This window comes from Opisthorchis viverrini (genome assembly GCF_000715545.1).
Source record: "Opisthorchis viverrini unplaced genomic scaffold opera_v5_181, whole genome shotgun sequence".
NCBI classification, from domain to species: domain Eukaryota; kingdom Metazoa; phylum Platyhelminthes; class Trematoda; order Opisthorchiida; family Opisthorchiidae; genus Opisthorchis; species Opisthorchis viverrini.
In genome coordinates, this window is record NW_008751840.1 from 779,543 (window position 1) to 794,743 (window position 15,201).

Below are 15,201 nucleotides of genomic sequence, written 5' to 3' on the forward strand. Positions count from 1 at the left end.
TTCCTTTTATTTGCTTTAGGCCGAAGACGCTCGAATCGTTTGTGATGTGATTCAGGCGATGGAAGACACGAAGCCGTTTTCGGAAGAGTTGTTAGAGGCAATGAAACGTCTGTGGGCTGACTCTGGAGTACAAGAATGTTTCTCGCGATCGAATGAATATCAGCTGAATGACTCTGCCAAATAGTGAGTTTGAATTACAGAGTCGCGTTTGCATCTCTTAGTAAATTACATATCTCAGTGGCCCTCACCGTTACTACGTCAACCCACAGTGCAGGCGTCCTATTTATCACTTCTGAATAGATTGATGTATTTGAATTTTGAGCAGTTCATCGAAGCTCTCGGAAATTGTGTAGTAGAGAAATGTAGCTCACTCAGTTGCTTGTATATACTATTTATGATTCATGAACATGTTCTTGTCCACACCGTTAGAAGTGTTAACAGTCATCAAAGTGGTCGTTGGTTTGTTCGCTTAGCTTGGCCACTTGATTGCAGACATTTCACCACCAATCGAGGTGACATCGTGCGTTGTTAAGCTCTCGGAAATTGTGTAGTAGAGAAATGTAGCTCACTCAGTTGCTTGTATATACTATTTATGATTCATGAACATGTTCTTGTCCACACCGTTAGAAGTGTTAACAGTCATCAAAGTGGTCGTTGGTTTGTTCGCTTAGCTTGGCCACTTGATTGCAGACATTTCACCACCAATCGAGGTGACATCATCAGTGCGTTGTTAGGGGGCGTATTGATGGGTCGGCGCTTGTGCGTTGATTAGTGTTGTGTGTGTGGTAATGTGGTGAAATATTGGTAGCTCGGGTGAGTTTATTGGTTGTTGATCAGATGGCTGTTGATCTGTTCGCCGAGCTTGGCAGTTGGCTTGCATGGAGGAAGTAGAACTGTTGTCGTGTGGAGGCTTGTCGGCAGGCGAAAGTCTCCCATCGACGGGCTGTTTTGAGCGTGGAACGCCCGAACTAGTTGGTAATGTGGTGAAATATTGGTAGCTCGGGTGAGTTTATTGGTTGTTGATCAGATGGCTGTTGATCTGTTCGCCGAGCTTGGCAATTGGCTTGCAAGCCAATTGGCTTGTGTTGTATGTGTATGTGTTAATTAACGTGCTGCTAACCGGGGCTGACCTTCGATCACGATTAGTTGCTCGGCCGGGCGGTTCCATTGGTTGCTCTGTTATCCTGTGTCCTGATTGATCGATGACCGCGTGACCTTTGGGCTTGGTCTTCTCTGCCTCATACTCTGATCGGTAATGGAGTGGCCGCTGTAATTGACCCCCTGGGTTCCGGCATGTGACCTTTGTTGATCCGACTTCGGGGAGTTCCTTGTTTCTTGGTTTATGAATTTGATATTCGGCTCTCCTTGAGTATTCCGGTGGAGAAGTTGGTCCGTTTTCACGTAATAATGCTATTGTTTACCAAGCCCTTCTTAAACGATGACTTCTCAATCAGTTCTAAATCTTTTCCTATTGATTCAAAATTAATGTTCTTTAAACTCGCTCGAGTCTTACCTTCGTGTCGTAGTTTCGGTCTTCGTCAATCAAACGGAGCAGTCGTTGCTGGTGCAACGCTGTAGAGATTTTTGGTCGCGGTCTGATGCCATAAGCTTCACATGGTGGGTTGAGATCGGTTCGATTACAGATAGCTTCGCCTTCCGAATAACATGATTATACGTATCTAGGTCACCCAGCAAATACGGAAACATGACAGATTACATTTGGTTTAGAATACAGATATGGTGTCGCCTAAAAATTGGGAACAATACGATACCAGGCTTAGCAGTGCATTTTGTGCGCACCAATGTGATTATTGTCCAAAACACGATTTCGAAATATCAAGCTTACACTTGATATTTGTGGACGAACCCTTTTCTCTACCTTTCCGTCACTTGCTAGATCGCAAACAGTATACTGGAAATCTGAACAACGCGTTCTCCCGCTATCATTTACTTTTCCTGACAGAACTTCGTGTCTCAGAGAACTGGTTGATGGAAAACACGCGTTTCAGAAATTATATTTGAACCATAACAGGGTACCTTGGACGTTTATCTCGTTATGAAACGCCTCAATATATGACTTATCGGCTGGAATCCAGTCCAGTAAATGCCCTTGTCCGTGGGGCTAGACACAACTCCCACGCTGTCGATAACACGATTATTTGCATCGGGATTGCCAGACACCCGAAGAGTAAAGTGAGAGAAATCTGGGTTCCTCCGAGAGCCTTGAGGTGAACTGGGGTCCTGTTACGAGTTCATCGATCAGAAAATAATAAGTTCTGAGCAAGAAAGACCTGCTTCCTGATCGACACAGCAGGGACATTGAAAGCCGCGATGTGAAACAAATCCTCCGAATTTATTGAGTTTTTATTTCACCTTATTTCATCGGGGAGAAGCTTCAATACAGAGCGACGGCTAATTGGTTCATGTCTAAATGAATCAGGACGAATTAGTTGAGGGACATGTGGAGAAGCGTCGACGAATGTAGAGCGAATGATGCTTCCTGTTTACTCAGGCCGATGGAGTGTGTTTGGTTGTGCTACTTCACCCTGAGCCTTTGGCTCAAAAGCATGATGCACAAGGTAGTCGGAGGACGAAGCATTTTGTTTGGGGAATTTTCCTGTAGCTGGCTCAGAAGATGAACAGCTTGCCAAATGCTGTTAGAGTTATCTTGAAGGACCATTCTCAGAGTCAGTGATCCAATAGTCTGAACCGCTTGACTGCAGGGAGTTGGCCTGGCCCAAGGGTTCAGGAATGCAGATTATTGGCTCTTCATTCTGCTCAGCACATTAGGTGCATTTAGGGCAACGTCAGGCCCAGGGCAAGGTTCATTTTTTGAACGGATTGGACAATTTTCTGGCTGTCACACTCAACCGCTGGGCTATCGTAGTGTGCGGACCACCCTTAGCCTATTCGCCATTCTTGAGGGTTGGTGGGTGGAGAAAGCACCACTGCTTCCTTAAGTATGGAAGTGATTGCGGAAACACTACTGTGTTCAGATTCATATCGCAGCTAACCTTACGGATTTATTCCCGGACATACTCGTAATACTATTCCTCACCGTACCGGGTCTCGCTTTTCTCCGTCAAACTAATCCTCGTTGGCCATCCCGGCTTAGTTGAACCTAAGAAACTGAAATCCAGCCAATTTAGCTCGCGGGGTCATTTAAGCACTCAAATCTTATGACCGCGACAATGTGAAAATTTTAGGTCGAGTCACACAACAACTTTGATATGAACACGTGACCGCAAAATGCACTGGACGTCGCGGTGTACAGCTCATTATGAAACTCATTAAGTTCAGTTCTATGGTCATCCCCATCTAGGTCGGTACATCGCTGTAGAATGACGAGGAAAAAGTTTCATACGGAGGAAAAACCCGTACGTTTTTCAGTTGTTTCAACTTTAGTGAAGATGATGTTGACTATACTGCAGATATACTAAATGAAACTGTACGTCGTTTGGACCATCGAGAGTGGCCTCTATCAAGGATAAAATTACACATTTCATGAAGACATTCTAGGTAAATCAGCTCGTCTCATATCCCAACACCTTGCGTAACTCCGTTTGCTCCACTGTAAAACCCGAGACACCTAACAGAACGATTGCTTTCCTTAACTGTAAATTCTGTTCGAATCCTGATCACAGTTCACCACGGTTCACCGCAAACCAAACCAGAGTGCTACATAAACTTTAACTCCGTCCATCCGTTGAGTATGAAGAGAGCGATAATTCACATGCTGGCTCAACGAGCGAATAAGTTATGTAGTGATGCACCCTTTCCTGAAAATAAGTGTATCCATATTAACCAAACACTGAAGAACAGTGGTCTCAGTTTCACCGCACATCTTTTCAGCCACCCAGACACCGCAGCCAGACCGAGTGCTGAACCAAATGACACAGTGCGGGTTCCGTACCGGGAGCACATAGCTGGAAGCAGGCGTTGTGCACTCTCCGGGTTTAACATCCGCACCACATTCCAACCGGATAACACGAAAACTGATAACTAGTTCTCAGGAAAGACCCACTTATCCCGATGAATATACCAATAATGTCTGCAAGATTGGTGTTACCGATCATGACCTTGTTTACATTGGCAAACTAGCAAACAATTAGAGATAGGATGCAATGAACATAAACGACATCCTCGGGCCGCCTCAACAAAGGCGGACGAGTTAAACAAATCGGGGCTTGACTCAGCAATTGCAACCCATGCCTTAGCGGAAGACCGTCAGGTCAACTTTGACAATGTGCATATGCTGCAGCAAAATCTCAACCTACCGTGTGACTTTTAAACCAGTGACCTCGGCTTTGATCAAATTTTCAACTTCTGTTTTGTTCTGTTTTCGTTGCCAACAGAACAACCAAATAACAACTACGTGGGTGTGATCCGTTTTCCTGTTAGGGCAGTTAGGTTCACGGTCACATACACCAACGGGGCATCGCCTAAAGCAAACAATGGGTGCTAGTATCAGATGTGAACTAACTCTCATTGTTTTGTTTGGGTGTTCACACTGATCGCCTGTTCGGAACTTGGTATGATTTATTAAGACGGTGTTATATTTCATGGTTCTCATAGACCGTAATCACATCAATTCATTCCGGTGAGTCTGAAAACACCTAAATTAGTCTAACCAGTTAACAGAGTGACAAATGCGTCATAATTATATGGTCCCTCGCCTTACTTGTCTTCTGGCCAATCCCAGTCATCTGTGTTACGTCTGTGAAGCATCACTGTCAACACTGATGTTCCTTTCTTTGATGATTGATGGTAATGACGTGTAACAACATCGCCTCTCCCCCACATCTGTAAAGGGCGCCGACTAATGGAAACTGATGAGTTCAGTCTTTCCGTTACTGGGTCGAATTGGCAAACCGGTTCGACCAAATCAGGCATCAAAAATCCATTGTGCAGCCCCTTTGCGGGGTTAAAACTAACGAAGTGTTTACTTTGTGATGAGCGCACACGGACAACCATAGCCGACAAAATCGATACAAGCTGTCCAACTGAGTGATGGATAGCTACTTACGACTTTCGTCTAGAGTCAGAAAGTGAAAACGAACTTTCAGCATCCCTCACAGCACCGGCAGAAGTCGACTAACATTGTCGATTACACTTCTATAGAAGATTATTATTTGGACTGTAGCATACTTCAGTTAACTTAGACTTTCAATGCAGTTTGCAAACTACGAGGAACGATTAATAATCTTTGGAAATAACCGACGCCCAAATTTGGCTGCTGAAGCTAGACGAACTGTTGACTTCTTTCGTTGAATCATGAAAGGGTTGTTATCACGTAAGTTTCTGAATGAAGAAGAATGTAAAGAATTGGCCTGCAGCCCCCCCAAGCAGGTTTCGAAGCCCTACCAAACCCAGAATGTCGTCACGAAAGAAGATACGAAGTTTCGATCTGTTTGCTATAGCGATTCCTGAGGCAGCGACTTGCATTTTCAAAGCATTAGCACTTCCGTTTTGCTACAAGATAAACCATAGGATTAGCCTTTATAGAGTATTTTGAAAAAAACTATTCTCGGGCCAAATGTGCCAAGATAGGCTGCAATACCTGGACCTGCAAGTGACGGGAGGAATATGCGTAGAAGTCTAATCCGAAATTTTAAGGTTAGTAGCGATCTCACGAGCACGCTCCTCGTCAGCTTGGTTGCTTTTCGCACTCATACCACATTCACAAGATGTAACTGAACATTGATTTAGGGAACGGAGATATATGAATAGTGAACAGTGTGCCCATTGGTAATCCGAATCTGGCAAACTTGTAGATGAATGTTGATAGGAAACCTTACTGCTCACAATTTTGCCATCTGAACAGCACTATAACCACCGACCACATAATCGACAAGGGACACATTCAGAGCATCCACACAAAAATCGCGGTATACCATGTTATCGTACATCCTACGGTTTCATGCTGTTATCCGAATCCTCGATCAGTTTCATCTGCAGTTTACCTAAGATACTATGCTTATTTGTCGGATCGGACCCCAACAACCCAATCTTCTTAGATTACAAAACATATGCGCAGTTGAAGGCTTTTAATCCACAACCATTGGTGCAAGTTGGGCAGTTTGAAACAAACAGCTGTCAAATGGGCAGCTGAATAATGGTCTGTGAGGCCGAGGAAGAACAAAGCTACAACCTAGACATAAACTGCAAGTAATTTCAGGCATTAACTTACAGTTCAGACAATGGGACAACCTGGCGCTGGACACAGATATCTGGAAAAAGGCTGGCATTTAAGTGTAGAACGTTTCCGGAATCAGTGTGCCTTGATAGTCTGACATTCGTAGGCGACTCGCAACGTACGTATTACCATCCAGCAGCTCAACCTGTAGGCTTATCTGCGTGAGAGAAGTTGGATTTGGGCGACGCCGGTGCCGTCGCGGCTTACTGCTGGAGTTTCGACTGGTAGCTTGAGATAAGACCGGTCTGATTCCTAACAGTGGAACAATGCCACAAATACACCATTATTGATTTTTGTATCCATAACGCCGGAAATGTCCATCTTTGGAAATCCTAGGTGAATCTGATTGCGTAATAATGTGACGGAAAGGTACCATATTTTAATGAAATGTAAAGGAATCGAGTAACGGCACATCAGCTCATTGGTTGACGCGGTCCTATTGTTAATTGTAGCTCCATCTTGCTTGGGTCAGTTGATGGCGGCCAAAGTGCTCTACGAGTCTGCCTTCCGATCTTATTCCGGCAGGTTCACCAGAAGTTTGTGCTATTGTAATTTTGTACAGACGTCCAGCTGCTGTTTGTAAGCAAATAACTATCGGATGCCACCTAACATGTATAATATGTTTTGTAAAGTACTCTTGCTCACTTTTCACTTCCCGTAATGACCATTCCACCTGTCGTCCAGACGCAATTTGCTCGCGCAATAAAAGCCGTGATACCACTCTTTTGCATTGGATTCTCGTGTATTACAGTACCAAGTACTACATAAAACCTGTGATTCATTCGAAGGTTAATTCAAGTTCCAATACGATTTTTGTTGAAAACGACACTTGAAACGAGCGATCAAAGCTGATCCCTGCTGGATGGGTTCCTTGGAACTCGTTGTGGTTCATCGTAGATGGGACGATTCTATTAGAACTGTTTTCCTGTAGATCACAACACAACTCAGCCCAAAGGCTGACAAGGCCTAGTTTAGATAGATCATACTCAAATGTCACACTGATTTTCTGCTGATTAGTCTCATGCCTCTAACGATCTGACCGTTCTGTTGAACTCCGTAGTTTCCTGGATGACTTGGATCGCTTGGGAGCAAAGGACTACATGCCGACCGAGCAGGATATTCTCCGAACTCGTATCAAAACAACCGGCATAGTGGAAGTACATTTCCAGTTTAAGAATATGAACTTCAAGTAAGAGTGTCATGCCTGATTGTTTTTGTTGCTCAAACTAAGCTGGACAGGAAAGGTAGTTGTCATTCCGTGAACATCAACCGTCCACATCACAAATTATCTTGGAAGGGAACGTAATCTCTGACTTCTGCAAATGTACTTGTGTGTCATTGGTTGATGCGCTATTCAGCCATCTTTTGCGCCAATGAAGGATAAACTGACCGTAATAAGCTTTTCGTAAAGTTGTGAAAACTCTTTGTCAGTTCATCAGGTAGGTGCAGTCCCCGAGTTTCCGTCAGCCTTAAAAGCACCATAAACGAGTGATTCAGCTGGGTTCCAGGTGAGTCTCCCATCAAAACGAAATTGATGTGCAAAAGGGTGTATTTGTCCATATACTGACCGGTCTTGGTGTGATCGACAAAGGAGAAAAACTGCTCAATATGTGGCCACTGTCAAGGTTACTCTTATTTTCATTATGGACATGCACACAACGATTTTGTTCGTTGGCTTGTTCGCTGAGCTTGGCAATTTGGCTGCAAACGTTTCATCACTAATCGAGGTGACATCATCGGTGCGTAGCTATGTGTAGCGGTGGGTTAGTGTTTGTGCGTTCAGTAGTGTTACGTGTGTGTTGATATACGTGCTGGTAGCCGGGGATGACCTTTGACCGCGATTAGTTATTCTGTCGGGCGGTTCCACTGGTTGTTCTTTTATCCCGTGTCCTCATTCGCCGATGCTCACGTGACCTTTGAACTTGTCATCCCTCGCCGTCGTAGTCTGATCGGTGTTGGAGTGACCTTTGTCCTTCCGAGTTCCGTTGTGACCTTTATTGATTTAACTCCGAGGAGTTCCTTGTTTCTTCGTTTGTTAATCCATTATTCGGTCCTCCTTGGGTGTTTCGGTGGCGATGTTGATCTCTCACACGTAGAGGTGCGTAAATTGGATCCAGTTCGATGCACCGGTTGACTGAACCTGCCGTAGAGTACTATGCCTCCAGAAATTCTCTTCCGTGTCGCGTGTCTCCGTATGCCAAATTTGGCATACGACCATCTACGCTACCTGAGCTACCGACATTCTCCTCTATAGAAAACACAACGATTTTATTTTTTGATGACCTGTTCAGGATTATCTGAATGGCATTCGGGATAAACCAATTTGCTGTGTCCTGAATATGCATCCCGTTTTGTCATGGGTACAGTTACTTGCGAACCAGTTGTAGTATTCAGTGCACTAGAAAAATTCTGAGCGTTTCGGTGTCAATGATACTGGATTACTGAATGACTTCAGGAACAACTGACCGTGAAATTCACGCTAAAATTTTGTTGTATATCCTCCAAGAGGGGGGAGTTATCTACGAAACAAAAGGTCTTGCTTATCCAAGCGCTGTTTCCTCTTCAGTTACTGTTTGAGAAAGGTGCCTGGTGACCAGAAATAAGTAAAGTAGGTAGTATTACGCCATAGGTTTGCCTACATACACTAACGTAACTATCAGAATACTCCCCAGAGTGTACTTAGTTCCACGACTATCTAAGATTCATTCTTGGCTATCCATCCTCGTCCAGACACAGAATGCAAACTGTTTTTATATGTGATACTGTGCATCTAGACCCATCACACTTCTATAGCGTTTGGAAAAACGCTTCGTCAAATGGCGCGAACCCAACGGCAAATGAAGGGAATCTAATGAAAATCCAGATACCGAGCACCCACTACCATGCTATTATCGTCCAGCCGAATGACCATCAAAGTGATAATGCAGCCATCTAAATTGTGGGCGGATTTTCCGTTTGATTCAAGATAAGCTTGTTTTCAGTACCACATAAATTCCATTTGAATAATGATACCGGCGATTCAGCTAGGGGACTGGCGCAGTTTCTTACGTTTTAATCCGTATCGTTATGGTAGCGCGGTTTCATACTCCTTTGTAGGTTGTTTGATGTGGGCGGTCAGCGGTCAGAACGGAAAAAGTGGATCCACTGTTTTGAAGATGTGACAGCCATCATATTTTGTGTTGCTATGAGCGAGTATGACCAAGTTCTACATGAAGATGAGACCACGGTAAGTAGGTCGGCCATTGTATTACTATTTTTTCATCCCAATCGCATGCATATTCATATACATACATATAAATCCATATACATACCATTACATCGGCATAGGCGTGGCCAACTCAATCACCTTTTGCAAGCCCATCATAATGACCGATCCCCTCATGTTGCGTCTGTAACCACCAGGACCATTCACTCGTAACAGCAGATTTACAGTAATTGCGGTCACCTTGCTCTCACCCCATTCCTATTTACACCCGATCCCTTCAAGAGGTTTGGCGCAGTCAAACATGAGAGCCGACTGGCTTATTCCGAACCGATTGGTGTCTTAGTAGTCCCGCAATTCATTTGCGTAACGAATGCTGAAATTTCGACGTGTAAAAATTCGCTTCTGTTTTCTGAAGGCTACCCAGGGGGTTTACTATGCTCCACGCAATCAGTTTCTTCTTGGTTGCGATACCGGCGGTTCATCAGAATACATGAATTTCCGCACAGCTCCTATCCTCCTCCAGAGTTAACCATCAGTTAGCGCCGTGCACAGTTGCTTTCCTGTTTTTTCCTCTGTAGTCAGTTGGTTAGTAAGCATTTGTACTTAGCGAACCTGAGCCTTATTGAGTTAGTGTATATCAACAATCGGTGGTCAATAGTCTGTTTTTTTCTCAGTATGACCTTGCTTTCAAGCAAAAGTTCCACATTAGGCGAGAGGATAAATTCTTTGCCCAGACCTTGTGATGAGACACAGTCAGCTATCGGCACTCGGAAAATAAACGAGGGCGTTGTGATTGGCCACTGTAGATAATATGCAAATGAGCGTTGCAATAATGGGAAAGTTATTGTTGACCTTAAACTGGTGCAGAATATCCTTTTTACGGACTAGAATAATTGTACTAAAAACGAGTGCATTTCAGTTATCAAATGTCCAGACAAAGTGATCAATAGGTGACCTACCGACTGCCACGAGCTTACGTGATGCAGCTAAGAAACTGAGTTCTCTTTCGGATTTCCGGGATGTTTCGTTCAGGAACTCTTGTCCAAAACACTACTCTCCTCTGACTCAGGCGTTTCCCGTATTATAACTCTTCTGCGGGGCATTAGACTGATAAATATATTTGTTAGTGGTTGCATTTTCTACGTCAGATAGATGAATGAAAGTTAATATGTGAAACTTTTCAGTTGATTGGTTTTTCATGGTCGTACGCTTATTTTGAAGGTTACCAACCTTAAAGTCAAATCCTCTTAACCTATGGGCCTCACTGAAAGAACTAATGCAGTTTACCTCTTTCTGTCAATACAGAACCGCATGCAAGAGTCCTTGAAACTGTTCGACTCTATTTGTAACAACAAGTGGTTCACAGACACCAGCATCATTCTTTTCTTGAACAAGAAGGATCTGTTTGAAGAGAAAATCAAACGGTCTCCGCTGACCATATGCTTCCCGGAATATCCAGGTGGGATATGCAAACGTAGTCTTTTTGGAGTACTTACATTCATGTTTATGTTTAAACGAAAGGCCACTTTGTTCGAGAAGCGACTTGTATTTATTCCGTGACTTATTTCGGTTACAGTCGAAAAGATAGTAAGCAAGCTTAGAATACGACATTATTCAACATGCTATACTGTTGCATCCCCTAATAAAAAGTAAGTTCATCACTACGTGCATAGAAGTTGTGTGGGTGTCATTTTCTAGGCGGTAAGGTTCCGTTTCCCCGAACCAAAAGATGCGAAAGCGAAACATCGGTAACATTTATCCAGCTTCCGTACAGCAAGACCACTATTACGAGATATCTCGCAGTGATTACACTAACGTTATTTCATTAAAAATTCCCTCACTTATAGGGGCATCCAAGATTCAAACAGAACATCTTGTTTAAAGCAACTGTCTTTTGAGAACACGGTAGAAAGCGATGACTGCGTGTGACTCGAACTGGAAGTTCAGTACTAATTTCCCAAAAGCTGGCAAGAGAACTCCAGTATAATCTGTCTTCAATCCTAAGGAGGCAGTCACGTGAATAGGGTCTGATCAATTTGTTGGAACGTGCCATTACTCATCGGTAAGGAAAATCGATATTTGAGTCAGTTGACTTAAATGACTGAAGACATGTGCAGCTCTCAGGAGAATTATGTCTTGTGAGGAGTTGTCACTGTGTCATGAAATAACGTTAAAGAAAAGCATTATACTTCATAGTTTGCATCAGAATTCTTCCTCAATGTATGTTCGTGGCACTTTATCTGCCTCCTAGTGACTGCTTTCTCGGGTCAAACGATCACTCACGGAACACATTGACGAAAACCTACAAAACTTATCACTCTGCAATAATCCTCTGTAGGAGTGAACATTACTCCAGGATATGTATGACCGAAACACCGGGACTTACTGTGGTTCTTCTAGGGAGAAAAGCATAGGCCATCTTCATTTTCGACTATCACCGAGCACGAACAAGCTATCAGCGCATTTGATCGTGTCGACTGTAAATTTTTCGATGGCGTCGTGCATTCGCTCACACGTCGTCTGGTGAGACCAATAGTGTACGAATGTGCCGCCTGAAGTCAGACAAGACGTTTCCAAACCCATACCGTTTGCTTTTGGAAAAGAGCCATGAGTAGGCGATCAAATTTAAAATCACAGTCAAACAGATATCTATGAAGTGAGAGTGGACACTAAATTTGAGTACCGTGCTTTTTATGTGCTCTCAAAGCCGACATACAAAAGTGCCCCCTTGAAATCGATTTTTGGCTTGTTTTACACCCCCCAATCTGTTTGCTAGAAGTAGCACCATTGTTACATTACACCGAACAATGGTAAGCATATGCAATCTTTCTTGTTGACAATGTGTCTAACTATGCAAAATACGCTTGGGACTTCTCCAGACATTTGAGGCTGCAATTCTCACAAGGTTGTTGTAGAAGAGATACCCCATTAAAAGGAATACTGTTTGCCTCCTCAAGTTAGTTATAAACAATCTGACGTCATATGGGAGGAAAGAACGAATGCAAGTGCTTAGAGATTCAGCCCGGGGAATGTCTGTTTTCACCGAACAACTCTTTTTGATTTGTTGCCCACCGAATTGATGAAGCATCCTGTTGCGTTCACTGATCCAATCGAGTATAGGTCATGAGTTTTACTGAGCACAAGTGGTACTCATTGACCCAGCCGGTTGCACTTCAGTGTAATAAACACAGTGTTCGCTGGTTGATTGTGCTCGCGAGTCAGACGAATAGGACTCAAAGCAAGTCAAGGTCGATGAGAAACAATTTTCTACTTACGGAGATGCTCAAATAAGCAGCAGATACATTGTGACGTTTCGGTCGTGGAACTTGGTGAACTATATCTCCAAGCTGCATAAAGTCACGGGACCCTAGTAGTTGCCCGACCGGTGTCTCAGAAAGTATTCGTGACGTAAGGTATATAGCATATAATACAGTAACGATGATGACATAATGACAGTACTGATACAATATACTATACAATATAATAATATATACTACAAAATATCCACAATTTCGAGATGTCCAGCAAAGTGGATTAGAAGTGAGTATTAAACAGGGTTACGGTTGTTTTTTGAAACTACAGGCATTTGTGTTTTTGAAAAGGTATACGTACCATTACTGCAGCAGATCACGTATGAAGGCAGAGGGCATCGCCCTCTCTGGTGTTGACTTTTACTAATGACATAGCAGTGATTCTGTTACGAACTGTACGTTTGGCCCAATACACCACCGATCATTTTATTGCCGGAGACTCATTCTTTTATCCCATCAACGGACTTCTCCAAATGTTAGATCTGTAGTTCATCATATTGGCCCCTCTTCCTCTATTTTCTGTTTTGTCAGGCAAACAGACGTACGAAGAGGCAGCAATATACATCCAAGCTTCGTTTGAGGCAAAGAACCGTTCCCCTAACAAGGAGATCTACTGTCACCAAACATGTGCAACTGACACAAACAATATCCAGTTTGTATTCGATGCTGTGACAGATGTGATAATCGCCAATAACCTGCGAAATTGTGGACTTTATTAGTTTACCTTCCGACAAGACCCACAAGTATCATGCAACAAAACAATCACTTTCGTTTTATGCTTTTTGGCCGAGCGACTTCAGTGTACTGCAATGGATTAGTGTTTGTTCATTAACAACCGCTATGTCCCTTCTGTTCGAACTTTCGCGGCTAGTTCCGAAAAGATTGGGATCCGTTGGAAACGCGAATGAATACAGCATAATGTGTTTGTTTTGCGTATCGTTCGTGTTCATATCCGAATGCAGCTTCCCTTTGCCACTCACCAGCGGTTTCGTGAAGTGAATTTGCTTGATTCCAAACTTCACCATACTGTTGGTTTGTATTTTGTTTCACACTGTCATTCTTTTTCGGAACATCAGTCGTTTGTTCCCAGAGTCTGCCGAAATATCTACAAGCTTATGGGTCCTGCACTTCAGGAGTGAGACAGCAGACACGTATCCCGATGCCTAATTTCCGTGTTTGATATGCGTTTGTTTAAGGTGATCAAAATTTTACCCTACCGTATCGGCTACTACCAGTAATGTAATCGCAAGCTAGTTTTCGCAAAAGTATCTGTACAACGCGTCTAATTTGTGTTTTCTCATGCGAGGACACTTTGAGTAGCACGGTTTCCAATGTAAATGGTCTTCTTTTTTGTCGAACTGCAGCATATGTGTGCTGTACACAAAAGTGGATAGTACTGACAACAGAAACCCTAATCACCATTTCTCTCCAATCAATGAATCGCTTCCTTGTGCACGTCGAGTTCCTGTCTTCTCTGTACTGACTGCTCTCAACGAGACTGTAATTTTTTGTGTGTTCCTCTGTTCTTTCGCCATTTTTCTACCTTTGTTTTGGTCGAACAGTTCAACAGCCGAGCTGCCACTGTCCCTAATGCCTTCAGTGTTATGTGATGCAACATTCGTTCACTCCGACTACGCAATGCATGTGTGCAAACAGCGGCAGTCAGTCCGCCGTTCGTCTCATTCAGCCTTTTGTGATACAGAGTGATCGGATGTTTTGTGGCGTATAAAATGCATATTTCGGCTTTTTCTCGAACACCAGTTTGACCCACAATGGATTGGTTTTTTCCTCTCCATGTGAATTCTTCTAGGACGTGAAGCTCTTTTTCTTTTTACTTTAAATTGGTTCTTTTAGCGTTATTCTACACAGCATCTTCCAGCATACATGTGACTCATTCCGACAAAATCCACACTCTTTTATCTGCGCTGTTCATCGCGCCACTTCTGGTTGGGCATTATCATTTAACCACAGGCCGCAACAAATTGCCTGTTATCAAAGCAGTTTCCTGCTGGTTTCACGTGGTCAAACCGCGAGTGAAATGTTGTTAGTAATGGACGAATGGATAGGTTTATGAGTCAGCCTTGCATATTTCGCTAGTACTTCCCCAAACGCGATTTTGCGCGCCTGAACTGTGAAACAGGTGTATGCTACTTGAACTGTTAAAAACTATATATATATATATAGTATTTCACCTCATGGCGTACTGACCACGTAACTGAACTACTTGCTACTTCCAGATTTCGAAGAAATGTGAACTGGACATTTTGCTTACACAGTTCCTCCGAAGAGTTGGGAGGTGTAAGGGAGGCACTCATGTCAGTATTTTGCAGGTCTATATGCACGCTTTGTGTAAGGTTTACATCAGCCTTGCTGTGATGGAAAATTCCAGTTTGCGTTAACTATGTTTGGAGCCATATAAATAAACCCATTTCAAATGTAGCTTTGACCACGTGTTCTACTACAGAATTTCTAGTTGTGTTGGAGATGAA

General features: G+C 43.3%; 1 protein-coding gene across 1 annotated transcript in view; it reads left to right on the forward strand.

The window, feature by feature from the left end:
• The window catches only part of T265_07748 (hypothetical protein), a gene marked incomplete at both ends in the record, with an annotated part of 48,222 nt that extends 33,603 nt beyond the window's left edge, over positions 1-14,619 (forward strand). Inside the window, 5 exons of the mRNA XM_009173347.1 lie at positions 20-183; positions 7,257-7,385; positions 9,293-9,422; positions 10,707-10,860; positions 13,244-14,619. Coding sequence (XP_009171611.1) covers positions 20-183; positions 7,257-7,385; positions 9,293-9,422; positions 10,707-10,860; positions 13,244-13,431 — 765 coding nt within the window. The remainder of the gene's footprint in view (positions 1-19; positions 184-7,256; positions 7,386-9,292; positions 9,423-10,706; positions 10,861-13,243) is intronic.
• Between the last annotated feature and the right edge of the window lie 582 nt (positions 14,620-15,201).